Source organism: Python bivittatus, unplaced genomic scaffold (assembly GCF_059951505.1).
Source record: "Python bivittatus isolate LINGU-HERP-01145 unplaced genomic scaffold, Pbiv_v1 ctg000330_np1212, whole genome shotgun sequence".
Lineage (NCBI taxonomy): Eukaryota > Metazoa > Chordata > Lepidosauria > Squamata > Pythonidae > Python > Python bivittatus.
Window position 1 is genome coordinate 8,674,438 of NW_028277058.1, and position 26,288 is coordinate 8,700,725.

At 41.8% G+C, this 26,288-nt stretch overlaps 1 protein-coding gene across 2 annotated transcripts in view; it reads left to right on the plus strand.

Moving 5' to 3' along the window:
- AASS (aminoadipate-semialdehyde synthase) overlaps window positions 1-26,288 on the plus strand; it is a 53,480-nt gene that overhangs the window by 14,734 nt on the left and 12,458 nt on the right. The window contains exons 10-21 of one of the 2 annotated variants that reach the window (XM_088141683.1): window positions 62-184; window positions 709-820; window positions 4,204-4,263; window positions 4,373-4,440; window positions 7,689-7,810; window positions 8,841-8,870; window positions 9,524-9,650; window positions 11,440-11,550; window positions 12,776-12,884; window positions 16,872-17,012; window positions 19,003-19,170; window positions 20,054-20,149. In XM_088141683.1, the coding sequence (XP_087997809.1) occupies window positions 62-184; window positions 709-820; window positions 4,204-4,263; window positions 4,373-4,440; window positions 7,689-7,810; window positions 8,841-8,870; window positions 9,524-9,650; window positions 11,440-11,550; window positions 12,776-12,884; window positions 16,872-17,012; window positions 19,003-19,170; window positions 20,054-20,149 (1,267 nt within the window). The remainder of the gene's footprint in view (window positions 1-61; window positions 185-708; window positions 821-4,203; window positions 4,264-4,372; window positions 4,441-7,688; window positions 7,811-8,840; window positions 8,871-9,523; window positions 9,651-11,439; window positions 11,551-12,775; window positions 12,885-16,871; window positions 17,013-19,002; window positions 19,171-20,053; window positions 20,150-26,288) is intronic. The other variant, XM_088141684.1, reaches the window with a different exon arrangement.

Consider the following 26,288-nt stretch of genomic DNA (forward strand, 5'->3'; position numbering starts at 1 on the left):
TTGGGGATGACATCTTTTGTTTATGGATTATTATTTTGTTTGTTTTAATCAACTCTTCTAGACTTGTTGCAATATGTGACATCTCAGCAGACACTGAAGGATCTATAGAATTTATGACAGAATGTACAACAATTGATAGTCCATTTTGTATGTATGATGCTGACCAGCATATTATTCATGACAGGTAAGAAAGTCTTTTAAACTTGTACTGGCTTGCTTTTGAATTGAAGATTCAAGGGTTTTTTTTTAATAGGGGTTTTGGAATCCTTTACTTAACTAGGATGAATGTAATCAAGCACATAATTCCAAAATAATTTAGTTTAAGGAACTTCTGTAAATAAAAGTTTCCTGTCTACCCATCCCTTTCTTGGCAGTCATTTATAAATGACCCCCCCACCCACCCAAACCACTCTGGAAGGTCAGGAGTTTTTTTAAACAGTGTGCAAAAAATTAACAAGAGACTGTTTGGAGGCGATGTGAAATTTTTACTCTGTATACTTCCTTAAGCAAACTTATTTTAAGATCCAAGCCAGATTTGGGAAATAAGTCACCCTCCCCAGCATTCCCTAGACTCTATCTGATGGTCCTCAGGTGGTCTCCTCAGTCTTAGGAGACAGTTCTTCACTCTCCCCCCACCTCCATTCTTTCATCCTTTTATGCTAAGTGGTAGCTATTCATTACGTGGAATGATATGTCTCTCTCTTCCAGTGTGGAGGGATCTGGGATTTTGATGTGTTCCATTGATAACCTACCAGCTCAGCTTCCTATAGAGTCAACAGAATGTTTTGGAGACATGCTCTTCCCCTATATTGAAGAAATGGTAAGTAGGATGCTTCTTCTGGTCTATTCTAAATAAAAGAAATCTGCTGTAAAACTTAACAGGCTTTCCTGAAATGATTTCTAGGAACTCTTTTTTTTAATCTTTGTTAAATTTTTAGGTTTAGTCTTTTCAGTTATTGTTGGACAGCTTTTCTTTCTTCCCTTGCTCACATTGCTCAAGAGTGACTCATCTTCTGGGGATAGAAAATGCAGATGATTGAACATATATATCATATAGGAGCTGTTTCATTAAAGTTGTTTTCCTGCTTAAATAATGATGGCTGTTTTCTGGATGTGTTTCATCTGTGCTAATCTGGGCAGTTCTTCAAAAGGTGGCTAGTGAAGCGTTTTTTAAAATTGCAACTGATAATATCTGAATGGCTATGTGGTATCATGACATCATTACATTCACGATATTTAAAGTGCAAAATGGACATCACTAGATTGGGGAAAAGATGGCTGTGAACAGTTATGATAAAATCAGTGAAAAACTAGACAGTAGGGGTTTTTTCCTGCCAACCTCCAACACTGAAACTTTTACAGCTGAAGATTACAAAACTTAATGCAACTTTAATTTGCACTGAAAATATATTTTGGGTAGAGTTAGGTGAAGTAATAATTCTCTTTAACTGGTGAGCAGGTTATAGGATTAGATGTATCATGAACTTTAACAGAGTTTATTTTCTTTTACAGTATTTGTAGATTGCCCCATCAGTTGAGATTTTTGGTGGTGGTTATTGCATTTTTAACTATTAGGTTTTGAAGGAGGTTTGACCATTTTTCAATTGCCCTTTAGCTATGCCTTTGACCCCAACATAATATCTGATTGTCAAGGTATCCTGAAGTTTATTTCCTTGCTTTGAAAAACTTCAACTGCTAACTTTTGCACCTTTTTTCTATGAAAGATAGAGAAGCAAGCCACTTTCTTGCCCCCCTCCCCCCATCATTGTCCTAAAATTTACTCTGAAGTCATGAAGAATGTAGAGTGATGTTTTAATGGAATGGAGAGGAATAAATGATTGATAGGAGTATTAGTGGTTGTTACACACACACTGTGGTGCAGCTAGCAGACCAGAAGTACCAAAACAAATTAGCTTAATGGGAGTAAACCTCTTGTGCATGTTTGTGGTAAGAATGTGATAGTGTTAAACCAGTCTTCCTCATAACTAGTTGTTAGGAATTTTACACTAATTTTGCTCTGTGCTTGGTTTGATATAGTTATAATTTGTAGAGTGGTGCCCTGTTTTCAATTACTGTATGTTAGCTACTTTCTGCTAAATGTTTCATTTTAACAAGTAACATTTACTTTTTGAAAATGGCTTTTTATGTGAGACAATGGTATGTTTTCCCAACAATATATATTATTGAATAGAGCTGCAATCCTGTAAACACCAGAATGTATATCCATGGATAGTACTGTTAAGTCATTAAATAGAAGATATAGGCAGCAACTATTTAAAAAGTTAAACTCTAATTTGAAATAATAGTGGCAGATTCCACAGTATTCTTACTGTGTGGACTGATTTGTTTTCTGAAATGTTTTGTTGCCCACTTTTGGCAGATTGCTCAGAATTGCCTACACAACTTTTAAAATCTATGTATCCTGCCAATAAATTAACATTTTGTTTGTTTATTTGTTTATAGCTGCTAGATAGTTACAGACTGGGCTGAAACATTAGTATAAATCAGTGTTTCTCAACCTTGGCAACTCTAAGATGTGTGGACTTCAACTCCTACAATTCCCCAGCCAGCATGGGGAGTTAAAGTCTACACATCTTAGAGTTGCCAAGGTTGAGAAACACTGGTGTAAATAGTCAGAGCTAACCTTAGTACAATATAGGCACAGAGGTCCATGTCTCATTGGCTGCTTATCAGCAGCCCTCCCATAAAGTCCTTTCTGGTTTTTTGTTTTTGCCTTATAAAATCTGCTCAAAATGCAGTAACTGAACTTCCTGGGTGTTTCCTCCAGGAATGGCAACTGTCAGAAGCATCCACAAAAGGGGTCAGGAGAAAGCATATGAAGAAAGCAGCACCCTGCTGTTATACAAGCTCCACCCTTTTGGTATATGCTCTGTGATGTCACAGCCATGTATGAAAGTGGTGGAACTTATGTCAAAATGGTGCAACAGAGCCTTTGTCATTTGATGAAAGCCTCCAATCCTGTGGATGCTTCTGGCAACTATAGTTAACCAGATTTTGTTCATTTGTTGTATCTTGGGAGGGAAGTGACTATAGCTGTGGTTTTCTAGATACTAGGCTGCAGTTCCATATCTTTGATCACTAACTGTGTGACAATGGGCCAAATAAATAGTGGCACAATTGCCTTTTCTGAGGATAGGATGGTTCAAAAATAGCTATTAAAGATAAATATATGTTAAAGATCACATTTTAATCATTTTGGACCCTGAACACTTTTTAAAATGGAGACACCACTGACTGAATTTGGGATAACCCCAAATAAGGTTAAATTATTCTGTTGGTTAGAAATGGACTTGAAGTGCCTACATAGCACATGAAAAGTATTTTATTGAACTTCCAATGCAAGTTATTCCTTGCTGTAAGGAGTTATTCAAATATAGTAGATTGCAATTTTCACAGTCCCTTCTTCTTGGTTATTCTGCTGGAGCTGACATCCTAAACATTTGACAGGCATCAGGTTGCCTATCCCTATTTTAGATAGTGCCTCCATAAAATCCAGTCATTAGCCTGGTTGCTTTTAGCTTCCTGAATCATTTCTTTTTTGATGATGTGATATGAAAATGTCTCTCTGTTAAATTTATTTCCTTTCCAAATCTTACTGAAGAGCAGAAAGAATAGCTTTTTAGATTAATTTCTAACAATTACAGTTCTTTTGTTTCATGTCTTCTGGATAAAGCCTGTTTTTATCAGGGAAAGTACAAAAAGATATGTGTCCTAGACTTGCTTTTTCGTTTATATTTTGTCATTCTTCTATTGTTGACTCACACTTCCTGCCTTCCAGCTTTTGTAGTATGTCACAAACCAGTCATCCTCCTGATAAAAAGTTGGACCTGGTTCTTGATTTCCCTTTTAGAAACTTGTGTATTTATAATATGGTCTGTGGTATAAAAATCTGTTGTGCTTGTATCCTTCTCACCTCAGTGGTGTTAATATTAAGCTACAATGTGGAGGAGTTAAGCCTAGAAAAGACTTAATTGCCAATTAAGGTCCTTGACAATTTCTCATCTTCAAAATAACGTGGCTACCACACAAGCAACGTTTTCATTTGAGTTTCTGTCTTGACAGTTCCTATGTTTTTAATGAAAGTTTTCCAAGGTTTTGTTACCTGTCCAAGATAATTACATATCTGAAGATGTGTGTGTATGTGAAAGCAAATGCTCTGACAGAAAACCTTGCTCTCCACAGCTCCTCTCTGATGCTTCAGAGCCCCTGGAAAGCCAGAATTATTCACCTGTAGTTAGAGATGTAAGTCTTATAAACCAATTGTCTTTCTTCCACACACTTTAAAAAAGAAATCTGGCATACCAAGGTCAGCTGTAAGGAAAATAATGATGTCTTTCATATACTTTTCTAGGCAGTGATTACATCCAATGGTTCACTGACTGATAAGTATAAATATATCCAGAAACTGAGGGAGAACAGGTAATACACAATTTTTTTTCCCGTCCAAAATATATTCATCTCAAGTGTAAAATTATTGGATCTATGTATGAGTGCTAACATGAATGTTTTGTTTTATGAGATGAAGTTAACATGGAAATTACAAGCTTGTGGCTATGTAAGATCATGCAGAAACAAAAGAAGCAAATATGGACCATTCCTTCTAGTAACAGAACTAATGATTCCATATTGCTGATTCTCTGAAAAAAGCCCAAAGATTACATTTGGATCTGATCAGCTGAAATGCTGAAATGTGTTGTATAGAAGGATTCATTTGAAGGTGACATAGGCATTTCAGTTTAGTGCAGAATTCAGTTGGTATAATAAAGTGGAATTATATAACATTAATTCTGAAAGAGTTACCCTGGTTGCCTGTTGGCTTCTGAAGCCAAGATGCTGGTTCTTACATTTAATGCAAAGGTTGGAAATTCTTTGAAGTTCAAAGCCTGCACTTTTAGTGAGACACCAAGGATCACAGTAGGAGAAGTAATGATGCAAAGTGGCTGGACATTTTCATCTTTTCCCTCTTGGGTTTTTGGAGGGATTTTGGATCTTCTTTGTTTTAAAATGTGTGTCAATCCTCTTTTAAGACTTAGACTTTATTCCTGTGTGCTTCCCATCTCACAGAAAAAACATGCCACCCAATTTTAGCAACTGTGGACAGAGAAGGTTCTAGGGGTTGCAAGTGATGGTTTTCAGGCCTTGTTTTAATCACTTAAATGGTTCTGTTTCTCTATGGCAATGTGTTTAAGATTTTCTGTTAGAACATTTCTCTGGGTGTTCCTCCCAGGGACAGATTTCTACATTGCACAAGGGGAGATAGCCTCTGGTCTTGCATTGATTACAGGAGCTTCTAGAGCAGGGCTGTGCAGCATTTTTAAGGTTACGCTCCACTTGGAGGCCTTTTGAAAAGTCTTCCGCCAATCCTGTGCAGCCCTAGGGCTTTAGTTGTACACTCCGGGCCTCAGGAGATGCACTTGATGCTGCCATTATAGTCTTTGTAAGTTTTGGGTTGTGGCAAGATGAGTTGCCCTGGTGGACTTTGGATGATGCATTGGTCTCAAGGCTAAAGGTTTTATTCTGTGGACAAAACCCAGGCTCAATGTCACATAGACACTGAGAAGTTTCATCCCTAGGTAAAACACCTGCCTTGTAGCTGTGAACATATACATGGGCAGAAGCATTAAGTGATGGAGGAGGAGTGTGTTGAGCATTCCTGGAGTTGTTTTTGCATGGCTTGGACTGGTGATACCATGTGTACAAAGCAGGAGCAATCTGCAGTTGGAGACCCAGCAGTGGCAAGCAGGAGCTGAAAGAGTGATCTGTTGAGCGACTGGCTGGTGGAAAGGTCTGTGTTTTGGGAAGGACAGATCAGAGGTTAGCAAGGACAGCTGGACTAAGGTCTGGAGAAAAGAAGCTACTTTTCTCCTCTTCCTGTTCTCCTCCCTAGGATAAAAGCAAGCCCAGAAGTAAAAACACAGGAAGAAGCTGCATGAGTGAGAGAGGAAGAGAGTGATTGAGTGAAACAAATAAGGCAATATAAAAACTCAGTTGAAATTGTATAGAACTGTATATATATATAGTTTATTAAGCTAAAGCAGAGAAGAACTGTGTATGAGTGTCTGGAAAGTTCCATCCCATTTCCCCACCCTCTGACATAGGTCAAAACTCTTTTATTTGCCAAGTTATTGTACCCTTATGGTGTTTCATCTGCTTAAGTTAATAAAGAGTAAAGTCTCTCAAATTGGACTTGACACATACATGTTATTTTCTTGGCAGATGTATGTAAAATGGTTTGCCACTGCATTCTTCCCAGATCTTTTTCTAGACTTCTTGGTCCAGTTTATAGCCCTACTACTTCCTAGTAGTCTCCCATCCAAGTGTTAACCAGGTCTGGTCTTGCTTAGCTTTTTTGAAATCAGCCAAGGTCAGATAGGTGCTGCCACTAGCTACCACTTAATTTAAATTAGCTGCCTCTAAATGCATTTATTAAGCTTTTATTTAGCACAACCATTTCTCATTTGCAGCTCTTTCAGTTGCCTGAACCAAGAAACAAGTTTGGAGATACAAGGGCATGCGAAGGAGCATTCCTAATAATGTATCACATTTCTTAAACATATTTTTTGTTTTTGCATTGTGTCAAACTCTTAACTTCTTTTAAAACCCTTATAGCATCAGATAGTTGTGCTGATGTTTGGAGGCTTTGTTATTTAAACAAAGGATTTTACAGTTTAGAGCACAATCAGTTAAGCAAACCCATACTAATTTTATAACCTGACCTGGATATGGAAGAGGTGGAGGTCATCCATTTTTGCACATAGCAGATAAAAATCAAACTCCATCACTGCTGTGCAGTTACACTGGGGAGGGATAATTGAAGAGATTTTATCCCATATCACTGTGATTAATTATGACTGCTGAATAGTTAAAAGGATGTCTGAAAGATGGAACGTTTTGCAAAGTTTTGGCTTGCATGAAATCTTATCTGTGTTGCAATACAGTTGTCTATCATTTTAATTGATCTTCTCAACTTCAATGTAAGTAGGGAAAATGATGTCGGTAGAGGAAATTTTGCTTTAAAAGAGGAGAGAGATGGCACGGTTTATACTGAATAGAAACAAGATACTTGCTCTGTGAGGATATTGTCCTTTTAACTGGGACATGCAGTAATTGGCAGGAATAATCTTACATACTGTATCCTCTTTATTAAGGATTCAAAGATTTCATTGGGGCTTTAAAATTATGGAATTAAACCCTGTTGAACTTTTGTCTGTTTATAGGTCTTGAACTACATCATTCCTAGTTTTGTGAATGGATTGCAACTGGCTAGTTAAAGGACTCTTATGCCTTTTTAATATTTAAACAAGTCTCACTGATCAGTAGAGTATTAGATATAATCTCTTGGGCTGTATTTAATAATATGTGTTGATATTATGATTTCAGCAGAAAAAAGAAGTATATATTGATTTCACTGTATTCTTGGAAGTGTAAAGCCATTGCTAGAGACAGTATGGGATGGAGGCATAATATTGGACACTGTTAAGCTGATCATTTTTCATTATCAAATGGAAATGTGATATTGAAAATATTTTCATATGGGCTGCAGTTAAATGAGATCTGAAGGAAGTAATACAGTTTTAGTAATCTAAAGTTTTCAAAGCTGATTTATAGCACATTAACCGTTTTCATGCCTATTTTACTGATATGCATTTTAATTGTATATATTGTAGGGAATATATGCAATCCCTGACCATGGATAAGAAAAAAAAGGTTTTGATACTTGGATCTGGATATGTTTCTGGGCCTGTAATAGAATATCTTACAAGAGACCCCAATGTTGAAATAACAGCAGGTTTGTAAGTAAGGCTATAACCCTAAAATCTCAGCATTGTTGAAACCAGAGGAGAACTGCTTTGTATTTATAAATATTTCTCACTTAAAGTATCTTTTGAAGTATGGTGTTATTGTTCCTTCTGTTTGTTATTGACTAGGGTATAGCTATTGGGTGGAATAAACATAGTAAAGATTCTACTTGCAGAAGGGCATCACTCTCACAGAAAGATCCTGCGATGAAAACACATCTTTTTGACATGAAATTTTATGAAAACAACTACTTTGTATCCCACTCATTAATTTTTGAATCCCATCAAGAACTGGGTAAAAGCCGAAGGCAAGCCTGTGAGTCAGTACCTTGGGATTCTTTATACCTCCAAGTCTTCATGTGTGCGTATTTTGCCTTGACTGTTATTTTTGCTTTGTTCTTCCCCAATGTCCCGTTTTTATTATTATGTTGTGGCTTTTTAATCCAAATATGGAAACTCCCTAGAGCTGCCTCTGTGATTGAGGTTTATAAAAGTTTATAAATAAAAAATAAACTATCTGAGATACTTACCTAAGATGGAAATTAACACAATATACCTCTACGAATTCATATTCATAATGTGCTGCCAGAGTTTCTCCCTGAAATATGTTGTGTTCCTTTGGAATTAACTTTTCCAATACTTGCATTAGCATCTCTGCATTTTTTTTAAAATGAGTATAGACTTTTGTGTGGTATCTTGGGCTAGCTGTTCTTATTGTGATTATTCTTTAGTTTTTGAAATTTTGTTTAGTTATGTTCTCAAGATCCCTCCATCCAATTTTAACAGTGTAGGGTTTTTGTTTTGTTTTTGCTTTGTTTATTTAATCAAAGGTTCAGAGCCTTATGGCACTTGCTAGCAAGTTGAATTAAAATGCACCTGGCTGCCTACTGTATCACCCACTTTAATTCTCTGCCTGGTGGAGAGTGTGGGAGTAGTTGACCTGAATGGCTTAGAATGACTAAGCCATCATTTCATTTTTTTCATTTGTTGATACTCTTGATTTCTTTCCCCCCCAAACAGTTTCTTCGTTGAACCTTTGTCCTAGAACAGGTACTGCTTTGCCTGCATGGATTAGCTTAGTTTTAGCTGCATCGCTGTGGAAAATATTTATCAGAACTCCTCCTTCTATTCTTGTCACTGTGTACCACAACATGGTTTTAGAGAAAATTCACTTTTTGATCACTGATTCCACAGATAATATTTGTCAGCAGTAAGCCTTCTTGTTTGTTGAAGTTTTATTCCTCTAATCCATTTCCTTTTGATGCCTCGTTCTCCTTTCATCTTAAAATGCTGTCCCCTAATGGCTGCATTCAGACACCACAGCAAACCATGGAAGTTTATTACACCTATTGTATTGCTTAAGGAAAATAATTTTGCCAACTTGTGATGGTTAAGGGACTAGAGATTTCCCATTATTGGTTTATTTTACCAGTTGGGCTTTATATCTCACAGATGAACCCCTTGTTTTCTGGTTGGTTCAGCAAGCTATGCCTAATCTCAAAAGGATGTGAAAGTTTCTGAAGTTGTTTCAGTGGAGGAGAAGTGCATGAAAGCAAGGTTTTCCTGATCTCATCCTGCTAATGCTAAGCTATGGTTCAGGATCTGGTTTTGAGGGGCAGCGTACAAAAATCAAAGATGACATAGAAGTTAAAAAATGTTCTGTGAGCCAGTCTTTTTCATCTGTTATTCTTACTTTCCAATAGTCTCTGTCATGAAGATTCAACTTGAGCAGTTGTCCAAGAAATACAATAATGTTGTTCCCATCATTACGGACATCACAGAGGATGAGAGGTTATCATCATTGGTGAAGAAACATAATCTTGTTATTAGGTCAGTGTTTGATCATCAAATTCAGAAAGCGCAAATGAACTGTTCTAGGATAAGGCTTGATCATTTAAGCATCTGATTCCTAGTGGTCACGCAGGTTGGGATTTTATTTATTGAAACATTTTAGGTGCTTACATCCAAAATATGGACCCAAGGACAGAATAGATAGCATTACGGTATTAAACAGTAAAAATGAATCATTATAATGCTAAAGTGGTCATACAAATAATTGAATTGAACTGTGTACATGTATACATTTCCTCTCTCATAAGTATACTGTGATGAAATAGAGTGAAATTTACAAAAGGTTATCTGATAATACATTTGTCTTTGGTCCTGTAGACATTGCCTTTTCTATTATTGTTTAAAACTTGGGTTGTTTTTTTTTTTTGACTAAGAATGTTCTCCAGGCTATATAAAACATACAGTATAGTCTCTGGTTCAGGGGGGTGGGACTTTTAAATTTTTTTTCTGTATTTCTGCCAAAAAGCTCAGGATTATATATATACTAGTTTTCCCTAACTTGGTGCTTTCTATATTTGAGTTTGATGGTAGACCATCATCTGGAAGAGTACCAGTTGGAGAAAAAATGATACCTACCTACCTTCCTTCCTTCCTTCCTTCCTTCCTTCCTTCCTTCCTTCCTTCCTTCCTTCCTTCCTTCCTTCCTTCCTTCCTTCCTTCCTTCCTTCCTTCCTTCCTTCCTTCCTAGTTTTATTCTTAAAACAACTGTGGAAGAGAAGGAGGGGGGTGGTAATGGGCCCAGGTTCACTCACTGCTCTTATTAATTAATTCATTTAATTTATTTATTTAAAAAATGTATATGGCTGCCTATCTTAACCAAATAACTCTGGGTGACTGACTAACAGTAAAACCAATATAAAAACAACAAAGATACAATTAAAAAGAGACCTCATAAATACAAAAGCAGAGGCATCTCATGCATAACTCATAATCCCATTGCACATACATTATATCAGATTCTGCTAACAGTTTGATCTTAAATCCAGTTTATCCAAGCTCAAATCTAACACTGAAACTCATCATAGTGACTTAACAAGTTCATAATTCTGGCTTCAGTGTACTGTGTGGAACTAAAGAAGTGTGTGTTTGTATGTGTATATGTGTCCATGTACGTATATACAATAGAAGGCTCACATAACAAGAAATATACATACATACATACATACATACATACATACATATGTAATTACCTTATATTTAATCAAATATTGGTCCATCTGAGTTGGTACTGATAACTAAAGATTTCCCATAATCATTGAGCAGAAAGAGGAAAAGATATAGGTCCTCTACCTGAAAAATTTCGGGAGGACATTCCAGGGTTTAAACCTGGTCAATTACATATGTAGCATGTGCACTAGCCCTCTCAAAATCCCATTTAGTAATTTCTATATGTTGTGGAAAAAATGCTGCTTAATTATGTTTGAGAAATAAGTTAGAGTAATTCAAACATTCTAGTCCATTTTTCAGAACAAGTATTTTAAAAAAACCTGACAAAGAATTCCTTCTTAAACCTTGATACTGAATACTATTTGTGGATGTAAGGGTGGCTGGGGAAAAAGTTATTTTTCTTTTTGCATTGTAACATTATTCTAAAAGCCAGGGAATTATATTTCTAATTAAACTGATTTTATAGAAATCAGTAATTATGGCTTTCTCTTGAGAAATAAGACAACACTGGACTGGGTTTTCTGCCTGTTTTGACAGTGTAGAAAAGAATTGACATTTTCTAGTATCTGACCTTGCTCTCACTTTTCCCCTCTCTTTTTAGTTTGTTACCATATTCATTCCATCCTTTGGTTGCTAAGAAATGCATTGACAGCAGAGTGAATTTGGTGACCGCGAGTTACCTGACGCCTGAAATGAAAGAACTACAGGAAAGGTATGACCCATCACGTTTGAGCACTTAGCATCCTCAGCAGATCTCTCAACATCTCTCTTGAAGCTGAATATATATTAAGACAGGTACCATTACTTACCCATAAATGTGATCACCTCCAGCCACAGAAATTTGCCATTTTAGTCAGAATATCAAAACCCAGTGTTGCTATGTCACAACACAAGCTTTGCCCCCACCTTGTGACATATATACAGATGGGGCAAGGTTTGTGTCACAATTCTGCAATGCTGCTGACAACAGTCTGGCCTGTCTTCACCTCCCCTTCAGGTGTCATTGCCTCCAGCAATAATTGATAGCTAGATTCATGGTTTTTTTTTTTCTTCAAAATCCTTTGCAAACCACTGCTGGATTATATCACTTAAGAAATATAAAGAGCCTTTTGAAGGTCAAGGGCCACACTTAGCTATTTTTGAGAGGATGAAACAAAGCAGGCAGGATGATGTCATGTACATATATGCCGGACTTCCCAGCCACTCACCCCCAAGTTTTTGCTTTGTTTTTTAAGCTATTAAACATAGTTTAGGGCATGTGGTATAGGTTTTTTTTTATTTTCCCACCTCAAAATGGTGGAAACCCATGCCAGTGACTTTTGGCAATTATAATAGGGAGAGACACTGAGGGAGGGAGGGAAGGAAGGAAAGAAGGAAGGTAGGTAGGTAGGTAGGTTGGTTGGTTCAAAGACCACATATGACCCTGGAGTTGGAGGTTGTTTACCCCTGTTTTAAGGAAAGTCAGCTAAGCTTAAAAACTGAGTTTTCCAGATAATTGCTTAAGTGTGGAGAGTACATTTATACCAGTCCAGCCTAGTCACTGAGGTGAACAAATATGGTCCATTCAACTTACTGCAGAGATGTTTGAAATCAACTTGAACTAGAATTAATTGGAAGTGGCTTCATCTGCTAGAGCGGTGTTTTTCAACCTTGGCAACTTTAAGATGTGTGGACTTCAACTCCCAGAATTCCCCAGCCAGGATGGGTTTCACTTCTGGATGTTGAAGTCCACACGTCTTATCTAACTATCTATCATCTATCTATCTATTAAATTGTATGGCTGTCCATCTCACAAAAAACTGATTCTTAAAGTTGCCAAGGTTAAAAACACCGTGCTAGGGGATGGTTTGGGAGCTGCTGAGTTTAATCAGCGGTGGGATAGTCTGTAAAGATACCTTGCCATTGCCTTTCACCTGATAGTCTTTCTTATATTGTAGTGCAGAGGCAGCTGGCATTACCATTATCAGCGAAATGGGTTTGGATCCTGGTCTTGATCATATGCTGGCAATGGAATGTATTGACAAAGCAAAAGAAGTGGGGGCTACGGTAAGCTCAACTAAAAAAGGATCCAAGACATGTCCCATGCTCCTTATCCCCCAGTTTTGTTTTTATCCTCCTCCTCCTCCTCCTCCTCCTCCTCCTCCTCCTCCTCATTTCTATTATGGAATCTTAATTAAGGCCCATTATGGCTAGAAAAAAATCTAGAGTTTTCCTTTTCCCCAAATCTCTTTGCTTTTTCTGTAAAGCATCAGATTTTATCACAAGCAGGGACAAAATGGAAAAGACAAATTCCTATGAATCTTTTAAATTTTGAATTTCACCTGAGCACAATCTATACACTGAGGATTCATCTGAGGTCAATCATGATTAAGTCCCATGGAAACCAACAATGTGCAGCAGCTGTAATTTCTATAAATCCCATCATTTTGAGAGGGCTGTGTAGTACATCTACCCAATGGGTAGTACGTCTACCCATTCCTTTTTCTGAAGTTCATAGGCAGGTATAGGAACCCACTTTGGGATTAGTACTTATGAATTGGTTTGTGCTTAGCATGTGTAGGCTTTATATGAATAGATGATCCTAAATTAAATTTTAGTGGGTTGTTTTTTTTTTACTAGATGTTATAGAAGTTAAATGAATGAATTTCTAAAGAAAAAACTGTACAAATGTCTTAGATGTCCTTCTGTAGACATATGGCAAAATATGGATTAAGGGAATCAGTAATGTAGAGTTGTTGTTGTTTAGTCGTTAAGTCGTGTCCGACTCTTCGTGACCCCATGAACCATATTGCGCCAGGCCTTCCTGTCCTTCACTGCCTCCCTGAGTTTGCTCAGTTTCATGCTCATTGCTTCAGTGATGCTATCTAACCATCTCATCCTCTGCCGTCCTCTTTTCCTTTTGCCTTCAATCTTTCCCAGCATTAGGGTCTTCTCCAAAGAGATCTCTCTTTGCATTAGGTGACTAAAGTATCTGAGCTTGAGCTTCATTATCGATCCTTCCAATGAGCAATCAGGGTTGATTTCCTTTAAGATTGACTGATTTGACCTCCTAGCAGTCCAGGGGACTCTCAAGAGTCTTCTCCAGCACCACAGTTCAAAGGCATCAATTCTTGATGGTCCAGCTCTCACAGCCATACATTACTACTGGAAAAACCATAGCTTTGACTATGTGGATCTTTGTCGGCAAGGTGACGTCTCTGCTTTTTAATATGCTATCTAGGCTTGCCATAGCTTTCCTCCCAAGGAGGAAGCGTCTTTTAATTTCATGGCTGCAGTCTCTGTCTGCAGTGATCTTGGAGCCCAAATAAATGAAGTCTGTTACTGCTTCCATTTCTACCCCTTCTATTTGCCAGGAATTGATGGGTCCAGATGCCATGATCTTAGTTTTTTAATGTTGAGTTTCAAGCCAGCTTTCGCACTCTCCTCTTTCACCCTCATCAAGAGGCTCTTTAGTTCTTCTTCACTTTCTGCCATTAGGGTGGTATTGTCCGCATATCTGAGGTTGTTGATGATTCTCCCTGCAATCTTAATTCCGGCTTGTGATTCTTCCAGCCTGGCATTTCTCATGATGTACTCTGCATATAGGTTAAATAAGCAGGGTGACAGTATACAGCCTTGTCGTACACCTTTCCCTATTTTGAACCAATTGGTTGTTCCATGACCGGTTCTAACTGTTGCTTTTTGGCCTGCATACAGATTTATCAGGAGACAGGTAAGGTGGTCTGGTACTCCCATCTCTTTAAGAATTTGCCACAGTTTGTTGTGATCCACACAATCAAAGGCTTTTGCATAGTCAATGAAGCAGAAGTAGATATTTTTCTGGAACTCTCATGCTTTCTCCATGATCCAGCGAATGTTGGCGATTTGATCTCTAGTTCCTCTGCCTCTTCGAAACCCAGCTTGTACATCCGGTAGTTCTCAGTTCATGTATTGCTGAAGCCTAGCTTGTAGGATTTTGAGCATAACCTTGCTAGCATGTGAAATGAGTGCAATTGTGTGATAGTTTGAGCATTCTTTGGCATTGCCCTTCTTTGGAATTGGAACATAAACTGACCTTTTCCAATCCCGTGGCCACTGTTGCGTTTTCCAAACTTGCTGGCATATTGAGTGCAGCACTTTAACACCATCGTCTTTTAGTATTTTAAATAACTCAGCTGGAATACTGTCATCTCCGCTAGCTTTGTTGTTAGCAATGCTTCCTAAGGCCCACTTGACTTCACTCTCTAGGATGTCTGGCTCAAGGTCAGTGATCACACCAGGGTGGACATCAGGGACATTAAGATCTTTCTTGTATAGTTCTTCTGTGTATTCTTGCCACCTCTTCTTAATCTCTTCTGCTTCTGTTAGGTCCCTGCCTTTTTTGTCCTTTATCATGCCCATCTTTGCCCTAAACGTTCCTTTCATATCTCCAATTTTCTTGTAGAGATCTCTAGTCTTCCCCATTCTATTGTTTTCCTCAATTTCTTTGCATTGTTCATTTAAGAAGGCCTTCTTATCTCTCCTTGCTATTCTCTGGAAATCTGCATTCAATTGCTTATATCTTTCCCTTTCACCCTTGCTTTTCGCATTCCTTCTTTCCACAGCTATTTGTAAAGCCTCATCAGACAGCCATTTTGCTTTCTTGCATTTCTTTTTCTTTGGGATGGTTTTAGTTGCTGCCTCCTGTACAATGTTACAGACCTCCGTCCATAGTTCTTCAGGCACTCTGTCTACCAAATCTAATCCTCTAAATCTATTCATCACCTTCACTGTGTACTCACAAGGAATATGATCTAAGTCATACCTGAGTGGTCTAGTGGTTTTCCCTACATTCTTCAATTTAAGCCTAAATTTTGCAGTAAGAAGCTCATGATCTGAGCCACAGTCAGCTCCTGGTCTTGTTTTTGCTGTCTGTATAGAGCTTCTCCATCTTTGGCTGCAAAGTATATAATCAATCTGGTTTCAGTATTGACCATCTGGTGATGTCCATGTGTAGAGTCGTCTCTTGTGTTGTTGGAAAAGAGTGTTTGCTATGACTAGCTTGTTCTCTTGACAGAACTCTATTAGCCTTTGCCCTGCTTCATTTCATACTCCAAGGCCAAACTTGCCTGTTATTCCAATTACTCCTTGACTTCCTGCTTTAGCATTCCAATCCCCTATGATGAAAAGGACATCTTTTTTTGGTGCTAGTTCTAGAAGGTGTTGTAGGTCTTCATAGAAGCGGTCAACTTCAGCTTCTTCGGCATCAGTGGTTGGGGCATAGACTTGGATGACTGTGATATTGAATGGTTTGCCTTGGATACGCACTGAGATCATTCTGTCGTTTTTGAGGTTGTACCCCATTACTGCCTTTCCCACTCTCTTATTGACTATGAGTGCAACTCCATTTCTTCTAAGGGTTTCTTGCCCACAGTAGTAGATATAATGGTCACCCGAATTAAATTCACCCATTCCCATCCATTTCAATTCACTGATTCCCAAGATGTCGATGTTCAATCTTGTCATCTCATGTTTGACCACATCCAGCTTGCCTTGGTTCATAGAACTTACATTCCAGGTACCTATACAATATTGTTCTTTACAGCATTGGACCTTCTTTTCGCTTCCAGATACATCCACAGCTGAACGTCCTTTCGGCTTTGGCCCAGCCGCTTCACTCTTTCTGGAGCTACTTGGAATTGCCCTCCGCTCTTCCCCAGTAGCATATTGGACACCTTCCGACCTGAGGGGCTCATCTTCTGGCATCATATCTTTTAGCCTTTTAACATTGTCCATGGGGTTTTCTTGGCAAGGATACTGGAGTGGGTTGCCATTTCCTTCTCCAGTGGACCACATTTTGTCAGAACTCTCTGTCATGACCTGTCCATCTTGGGTGGCCCTGCACGGTATAGCTCATGGCTTCACTGAGTTACGCAAGCCCCTTCGCCACGACAAGGCAGTGATCCATGAAGGGGAATGTAGAGTTAGGTTATGTTAAATAAATTCAGGAATGTCTGTTGGATACCCATAAATTAATTGAATTTAAATTGAGTTCTTTATTTTAATCAACTTCAGGTGATATCCTACACTTCCTTCTGTGGAGGCTTGCCTGCTCCTGAATATTCTGACAATCCCCTGAGATATAAATTTAGCTGGAGTCCACAGGGAGTCCTACTGAACACAGTTCAACCGGCAACATATTTAAAAGATGGAGAGGTGACGTAATCTCTCTCTTGAAGTATATACATTTGTGTGTGTGTGTGGAGTGCCTTCAAGTCCATGCCCTTTATGGTAAAATTTTCACAAGTGATTTGCCACTGCCTTTCTCCTGGCACTGAGAGAAAGTGACTGGCCCAAAGATGGCTTCATACCTAAGGCAGGACCAGAACTCCTGGTTTCTAGCTTGGTGCTTTTAACCACTATACCAAACTGGCTTTCATGTATATACATATATATGTTAAAATGAAAATATGGGTTATAGCTAGATCTTGTTGAGGAGTTTTAAAAATTCTTTTGAAGTAAACAATGTCAGTTTTTAATTTTACATTTATAAATTATGTATGAACATGGTTTTTTATTGTATTTTAATTGTATTTAATTAATAATTATTTTTGTTGTATGGAAAAACACTCAGTCACTCTTTGTTTGAAATATAAATAAACAAATAAACAAACATTTTCAGTTTAAATTAGGCTGGGACAGATATAATTGAGCCAATCCAGGAATAGCTATTTTCTTATTACTACCCCTTTTCAAAGTAAATTTGTCTTTCCCACGTCATCCATGGCTAAAGGAAATGTAGCCTTAGCTATCAATCACCTCTTGTATTAACTAGACTGGCTAATGCATTTACCCAAGATATATATTGAACCAGTAACCAAAATCATTATCATTACGAGTTTGACTGTATCTACTTTCTCTTTTAGGCTGTAATTCTGAGTTCTGGTCTAACTAAAGTTCAGGGAGTAGGATATTATGGCTTCTACTATTCCTTTAATTCTACTGTGGCTGGCATCTTCAACTGGCATCTTCAGCTGGCATCTTCCTCTTGCCTCTGAGTTGCCAGAAAAATGTCAGGAAATCTGTTGAATAAACCAGGGTCACTAAACCCTAAAACCCAACACTGCCCAACAGATACTGGCCATGAAAGTCTATACTAGTAAATCTGTCTTTTATTCAGTGATTGCTCTTAGCACCACCAGTCTCCAAAAAGTAGGTCCATTCATTTACTGTAGTCTGAGGTTAGATGTTGTTTGTGCTAGGATGTGCAGTAACTGAAATGAGGATTCTAAAGGACTGCCCATTCATGAGACAGAGTGGATACTCTGATCAGGCAGTAGAATAAAAAAGTTGGACCCAATTCATCATGTTTTCTGTTCCGTTACCTGAGCAGAATGTTCACTCTATCTCATGAGTGGGTGGTCCTTTAGAATCCACTAGATTCTAAACATTTTACAAGTGTTAAGAAGTTTTCACTACGTAAATACTGTCTGACTAAATTGGGTGCTAGAATTTTCAGGAATCCATTTTCTGTGAAAGTTTTTTTTTTCACTGTGGTTTTTTGCAGGTATAAAAGCAGGAAGATTTCTAAGCAAAGTTCCTCCTTGTTAGAATAATCACCCAACCATACAGTGGTCACCTAACTGTTACGTAGTCAGGTGATCATTCTTAACAAGAAAGAAGGCAGTGGAGAATTAGCATGGAGACTGTTTTAAAGAAAAGAAGAACATTTGTCAGCTACCAGCCAGGAAAGGGAGCATCCACTTTCTCTAATTCTGAATAGATTCCCCCTTCCACTCATTCTGCTTTGAATTCATCCATATCCCTTGAGACAAATTTGAAGAAGAACAAACAGTTTGGTATAGTAATAATAACTTCTGTTAGCTCAAAAGACTTAAACGTGAGATTATATTATCAGTAGCCTATGCTTTTAGGGCCTGAATCAGTAAGATTTGAAGCAGTGTCAAAGTTTGTCTTAAGAAGGTTACTGTTAAGGGAATGTAGGTTATGTGTATAATGTAGCACATTCAAGGTCTTGTGAAAGAGCAGGGATCTGAAAGGAAGTGGCCATGAATAAGATTTGAAGAGATCCTCGGCCTTCACACTTGTGGGAGATAGGCACTTTTAAGGAGGAACTTAAAATTTTGGAGAGCCCTGTCCTCAAACATAGTACGCTTACATGATTGTTATTTTTCATAATCCTTAGATTATTAATATTCCAGCCGGAGGAGCTTTGCTTGATTCTGTTACTGTCATGGATTTTTTCCCAGGATTAAATTTGGAAGGTTTTCCAAACAGGGACAGTACAAAATATGCTGAGCCTTATGGTATTCAGTCAGCTCACACTCTCTTACGAGGAACTTTAAGATACAGGGTAGGTACATTTGGTGTTGTAGAAGTGTGACTGATCATTGAAAGAGGATGGGCATCCATAGGAGGAAGCAAAAGGGGGGGCGAATGCAAAATGTGTGACATGACTCAAACCACATGACTTATGTATTTGCATGGGATATTGGTACATAAGTGTGAAAGGCTTGGCTTTTGTGTTGTGATGTCACAATGCACACTTCATTGTTTTTGCATCATTGTGGTTTGTACTGCATACCTATGTCAGAGAATTGAAGGTATGTTGATACTGATTAAAATATTAGTTAATTGGTCTTTGCTTTTTAGTTCTGGAACAGGAGGCATGTCTGTCATAGCCCCTGCTTTGTATATAAAGTGAGGCTTTGAAAGTTTAAATGAGAGAATATGGGAGTTGCAGCTTCTGTGCTTTGTGTTTAAAATATTTCTATCAAACGCTCGCTGCAGTGGGTCACAGCCCAGGGAAACATGGCATGCTTTGCATGAATTTGAGTTCAGTTGTTTAATATTTTTAAGACCAAACTCCCTTGTAACAAAATTCAAAGGGAAATTTGCTTAACATTTTGCAGAACAATGGCTAATTGATATAAGCAGTAATAGGCTTGATTGATGAGTGATTTGGAAAAACAAAGCTGTATTTTATTTATTTAGATAATATTCCCTGTCATACTAGATTTTATGATGTAAATGCCAAACAATGCAGAATGATACAACCATTGATCAATTGTACATGAGTGCAAGGACTTCAGATTTCTGACCAATAGCTTGCAGGAATAGCTGAAAAGCCATGCTAGTGGATTTCCAATCTTGTCATGAGATACTTTCTTGCTTATTAGATTAGCAAGTCTGAAGGTTTGTGTCATTTCCTAATCCCTTTCCATTTGTTTTTCCAGGGTTATTGTAAAACTATAGAAGGTTTTGTGAAACTGGGACTAATAAATCCAGAACCATGCCCTGTGCTTAGTGAGACTACACCTTCTATAAAATGGGTAAGTACTCCCATATTGGTTCCAAACGAAACAAATAGAGCTGAGCTTGGTGTGATAATCAATTCGTTACTGTAAACTTCGCAAATTTACAAAATTTAATAGTTTAAAATATACTGTAAATAAGAGCAAGCCTGTAAAATCATTTTCTCTTGAGAGAACATTGGTGCTGCCAGCCTTTTATAAATAAAAATAAAACAATTTTTATTGAAAAAAACTTTTTTTACAAAGTTAAAAGCTACATAAAAATAAAAAAGAATATAGGAAAGAGAAAAAGATATAGAAAAAATAGGAAAGAAAGAAGAAAAATTAACGACAGTATAGATAAAGAAAAAAGATATATTTGAAGAAATGACTTCCAATCTTCTTTGTAGCAGTTAAAGATATAATTAATACTGTTTTCCCCCTCCCAAATTATATATTTCCTTTCTTCTTAAATAGAGACCTTTTAAATCAGTAAATCTAGAGATCACCAGTTCATTTTTATTCATTTTCAGCAAAAAGTCCATAAAGGGTTTCCAGTCTTTTATAAAAGTAGTTTTTGCTCCTTTCCTAGTCAAACAAGTCAGTTTAGCCATTTCTGCAAGTTCTGCCATCTTCATGATCTACTCTTCCATTGTGGGTATTTCTATATTTTTCCATCTTTGTACATACAGTTGCAAGAAAAAGTATGTGAACCTTTTGGAATTTCAAGGTGTTCTGCATTAATTTGTCATAAAATGTGATCTGACCATCATCTAAGTCAACAGTATTGACAAATATAATGTGCCTAAAATAATAACACAAAAACAATTCTGATCCTTCATGTCTTTATTGAACACACTCATTCAACATTCAAAATGCTAGTGGAAAAAGTAAGTCAACCCTTGGAATCAATAACTGATTGACCCCCCCTCCCTTGGCAGCAATAACCTCAACCAGGTGCTTCCTGTAGCTGTGGATCAGACCTGCACATCATTCAGGAGGGATTTTAGCCCATTCTTCCTAGCAGAACTGCTTTAGCTCTGTCATATTCTTTGGACGTCTCATGTGTATGGCTCTTTTCAAGTCATTCCATAGCATCTCTATTGGGTTGAGGTCTGGGCTCTGACTTGGCCACTCCAAAAGGCAGATTTTGTTTTTCTGAAGCCATTCTGTTGTGGACTTGCTCTGGTGTTTGGGTCATTGTCCTGTTGCATCACGCAACTTCTACAGAGTTTCAGCTGACGTACAGAGATTCTCACATTATCCTGAAGAATTTTTTGATACACTTGGGAATTCATCTTCCCCTCAATGACTGCAAGCTGGCCAGGCCCTGATGCAGCAAAGCAGGCCCAAATCATGATGCTTCTTCCACCATACTTTACAGTTTGGATTATGTTTTCATGATGATATACAGCGCCCTTTTTACACCAGATGTAATGCTGCGTGTTCTTTCCAACTAGTTCAATCTTTGTTTCATCAGTCCCCAAAACATTTTGCCAATACCGCTGTGGAGTGTCAATGTGCTCTTTCGCAAACTTCAGGTGTGCAGCAATGTTCTTTGTGTCAGGTTTGGTCAGCACGGGGCTTCGGGGAAGCTCTCAGCCACACCACGCGAACTCCACCGGCGGCAGCTAGCGAGGGAAAGAGGAACTGAAAGCGCCGCTAATTAATGGGCCACCTGCGCCCAGCCAAACAGGAAAACCACAGCGGAAGTTTTAACTCTACACTGATAATGGCATGAGCCAACAATGAACGGGGCCGCAGGCAGTGAAACAAGAGCGCCGCGCAACGCAGAACCCTCAGGCTTGCACATAACGGGGGGGACCAACCCAAACCGGGGGGGGACTGTCAATCAAGGACAATGGACCCTGACTGAACCTGCCATCATGGACAATTAAGAGGGATTATTGGGGGGCCGATAATCCGCAGTGGTAACGCGATCGCGGGGCGGAAAAAGCGCGGGAAGGGGGGAATATAACAAGTGATGCAATTGTACCAAACCAGTCCTGGCTTTGCTTGTGACTGCTACGTTATGCATGAGTAAACCTCTTTTGTGAACCACACGTGTCACGGGAGTTTCTCTGTCGAACGGGGCAAACCTTACATAAAGCCAGGACTCACCGTTAGCGCTACCCGGTGCCACCAAGGAGCGTTTCCCTTTCTAATACAGGCATGACCAGCGACGAGGAATCCGTGGGTCAGCTGGAGCACGAGGAACCCGGACTCGAGGAGGGACGGTCAGAGCCACCTGGGAGCGACGGGACAGCGGCCAGGGCCGGGGACCCTCCAACGGAGAGGTGGTCGATGTGCGTGAACCAAGGGCCAGACAGCTCAGGGGTCACGATGACCCGGGGTTCGGGGGCCTGGAACCGCGAGCGGGATGAGAAGCTCGCCCGACTAGAGGAGAGGATCGAGCGGTGCCTAGACGCCGTGGAGGCGATGCTCCAGACCTTGCTACGGAGAGCGGGGCCATTGGCGGTGAGCGATGGCACGAGCAACAGGGGTGGCAGCCCGGCACCCCAGCTGGCACCGCCCACGACGCCCCGGTCGGTGGACCGACGGGCGGCGGACGCCCTGAGACTTCGAGGCATCACCGGGAAGTTCTCAGGGGACCCTGAACAGCTGCCGCACTTCTTGACGCATGTCAGGGGTTTCATGCAGAGGGGTGGTCACCTATTCGCTAGGGACGAGGATAGAGTATCCTACATAGCCGAGCTGTTAGACGGCCAAGCGGCTAGCTGGGTGATCGGACTGTACGACGCCAACACGGCGGAACTGCGGAGTTTCCCGGACTTCATGCAGGCGCTCCGGGACAGATTCGAGGACACATTGAGCGCCAAGCGGGCTGAGGACGACATCCTTCAGTTCAGACAGCGGGACAAGTCAGTATCGGAGTACGCCCAGGAGTTCCGGAGGTTAGTAGAGAAGCTCACAGACTGGCCGGAGTCCCTGAGGGTGAAGTATTTTAAGAGGGGGCTCAATCCGGAGATCCTGGAGTGGGCGCTGGGGCGGGATGACCCGTCCACAGTGAAAGATTGGATCTGGCTGGCCGGAACGGTGGAATCGGCGTGGCGGCAGATTCAACAAAGCGCGAGGCGACGGGACCAGACGAGGGACCGGCCGAGGGAGAGACCCCCAGAGGAAAGGCGGAGCAGTCGGCAGCAGTCCACCGGGGGGCGAGAGGTAACCAAAACCCCGAACCTGTGTTTCCGGTGCGGAGGCAGAGGCCACCGAGCGGCGCAGTGCCCGACAGAGCAGGAAGGAGCCTCACCACGGCCCGAAGTCAAGCCCCCGCGTCCTACCGGGAAAAGGGCCGGCGACCGACCGCGGAAGAGTGCAGTGGCGGCGGTGTCCGAAAGAGGACAGATGGGGTGGTTGACCCCGGAGACGGCGTCCTCCGGAGAGGACTCGGAGCTGGCGGGAAACGAGGCGCGCTCGCACTGAACGGCGTCCCAGTGCGAGCAGGGGAACCGAGGCACGCGGACCCAATCGGGGATGAGGACTGCCCTCCGTTCCGGGTGAGGATACACATCCGGGGGGTGAGATCTGGAGGGGAGGCACAGCTGTGGGCGCTGCTGGATTCAGGCTGCACCCACTGCTTGATGCACCCAGCTGTGGTCTCGGGACTCGGACTACAGCTGAGGTGCCTCCGGGAACCCATTGCATTCAGCCAGCTAGACAGCTCGCTGGCGGGGGGGGGCCAGCTCAGTATTACACTGAGCCGGTCCAGATGATGATCGGGAGTCACCAGGAAGAAATAAGATTTGTGGTGGTCCCGGTGGCCGACTACGCGGTGGTACTCAGCTTGGCGTGGCTGCGGCGACGGAACCCATGGGTTGACTGGATGGTGGAGGCGGTGCGATTCGGGGTCGAGAGGCCGGCGGAGCGCGAGAGCAGGCGGGACTGGTCCGTGGCGACGGGTGCAACCACAACCACAGACGGGCAAGTGGAGGATCCGAGGCACAGGGAGGCGAGACGAGAGAAGACGAAGCCCGAGACCTGGGCGGCGACAGCAGCAACAGCAGCACCGGAGACCCGGAGACTCGCAACGATCCCGAGGCGTGGGAAGGCAGCGGCGATTGGCGGAACAACTGCAAAACTAGGGCCAGAGTCCGGGGAACCCACGACGAGCGGCAGAATCCCGAGGCAATATCGAGACCTGGCGGAGGCGTTTGGGGAGAAGGAGTCCGACCAGCTCCCTCCACACCGACCCAGTGACTGCGCCATCGAGCTAGAGCCAGGGGCAAAGCTGCCTAAACTGAAAATGTACTCCCTGTCAATGAGGGAGATGGGGGCTCTGCGGGAGTTCATAGACAAGAACCTAGCGCGGGGATTCATCCAACCCGCGAAGTCACCATTAGCGGCCCCGGTACTATTCCGGGAGAAGAAGGATGGCTCGCTCCGGATGTGCATGGACTACCGGGGGCTGAACGCAATCAGCACCGAATACAAATACCCCCTCCCCCTGATGAAGGACCTAATGTCGCACCTATCCAAGGGGAGGGTGTTCACAAAACTGGACTTGCGCGAAGCTTACTTTAGGGTCAGGATCCGCGCAAAAGATGAGTGGAAGACGGTGTTCAACATGCCGCTCAGAAGCTACCAATTTTCCGTGATGCCGTTTGGATTAAAAGGGGCTCTGGGGGTGTTTATGCAGCTAATAAACGAGGTGCTGCATGACCTACTCTACCGGGGCGTCCTGGTCTACCTGGACGACATCCTCATCTACACCGAAACCCTGGCGGAGCATGTGAGCCTGGTGCGCACGGTGCTCCAGAGACTGCTGAAGGCGCAGCTGTACGCGAAGCTATCAAAATGCGAGTTTCATCGGGAGCAGCTGGACTACCTTGGCTACCGGATATCCAGTCGGGGAATTAAGATGGACCCGGCGAAAGTAAAAGATGTTCTGGGCTGGGAAGTGCCGCGAACCCGGAGGCAACTTCAAAGCTTCTTGGGGTTTGCGAACTTCTACAGACAGTTCATCCCGAACTTCGCCCAAATCGCCCTTCCCCTGACAGACTTACTAAAAACCAAGGGCAGTGGAAAACCCTCCAAGCCCAGCATGGCACTCTCGTGGACTGCAGAATGCCAGGGGGCATTTGAGGAGCTAAAACGGCGGTTCACAGTGGAGCCGATCCTGCACCATCCCGACCCAGATCGGCGGTTTATCATACAAGTAGACGCGTCAGACGTGGCAACGGGGGCGGTCCTGCTCCAGCCCAGCCTGGAGGGGGCCATCCACCCATGCGCCTACGCCTCCCGCAAATTCACGGAGACAGAGAGGAGGTGGATGGTGTGGGAGAAAGAGGAGTACGCGGTCAAGTGGGCGCTAGCCACGTGGAGGCATCTATTGGAGGGGGCAGCTGAACCATTCGAGGTGTGGACGGACCACAAGAACCTCGAGGCCCTGAAGGCCCCGTGTAAGCTATCCCCCAAACAGGCGCGGTGGTCCCAATACTTCGGGAGGTTCAGGTTCACCCTAAAACACATACCCGGGAAACGCAACTTCCTAGCAGACGGGTTGTCTGGCATGCCCCAGCACGCCAGCCTACGAGAGGAGATCATGGACTCCATCATCCCTGCCAGCAGGCTGGCTGCAAAGGCGGTGACCCGGAGCCAGACCAAGGGGGAGCGACGGGATGCAGCGACCGAGGTAAAGCAAGGGTTTGTGGAGGCGGCGGAACGGGACGCTTGGCTCAAGCAAAACCGAGAAGTGCTAACCAGCCAAGAGGGTTTGTGGTGGCACGAAGGGAAGTTGTACGTACCCGAGGGGTGCCGACGCGGGGTCATGGAAAGAGCCCACGACAGCCGGAACGCGGGGCACCACGGCTTCGTGAAGACGCTCCACTTAATCCGGTGACAGTTCTGGTGGCCAACGCTCCGGAAGGACGTGGAGGCATACTCGGGGGATTGCCCGGTGTGCGCGACGGCGAAAGGGGCTAAAGGCAAGCCTAGGGGGTTACTCCAGTCGGTAGCGGACCCCGACGGCCCATGGCAAGAGATCGCCATGGACTTCATAGTAGAGCTCCCGGAGAGTAAGGGGAAGACCGCCATTTGGGTGGTTACAGACTTATTCTCCAAACAAGCGCACTTTGTAGCGTGCTGGCGAGTCCCCACGGCGGAGAGGTTGGCGAGGCTGTTCGTGCAGCATGTTTACCAGCTACCCGGCGCGCCCCGA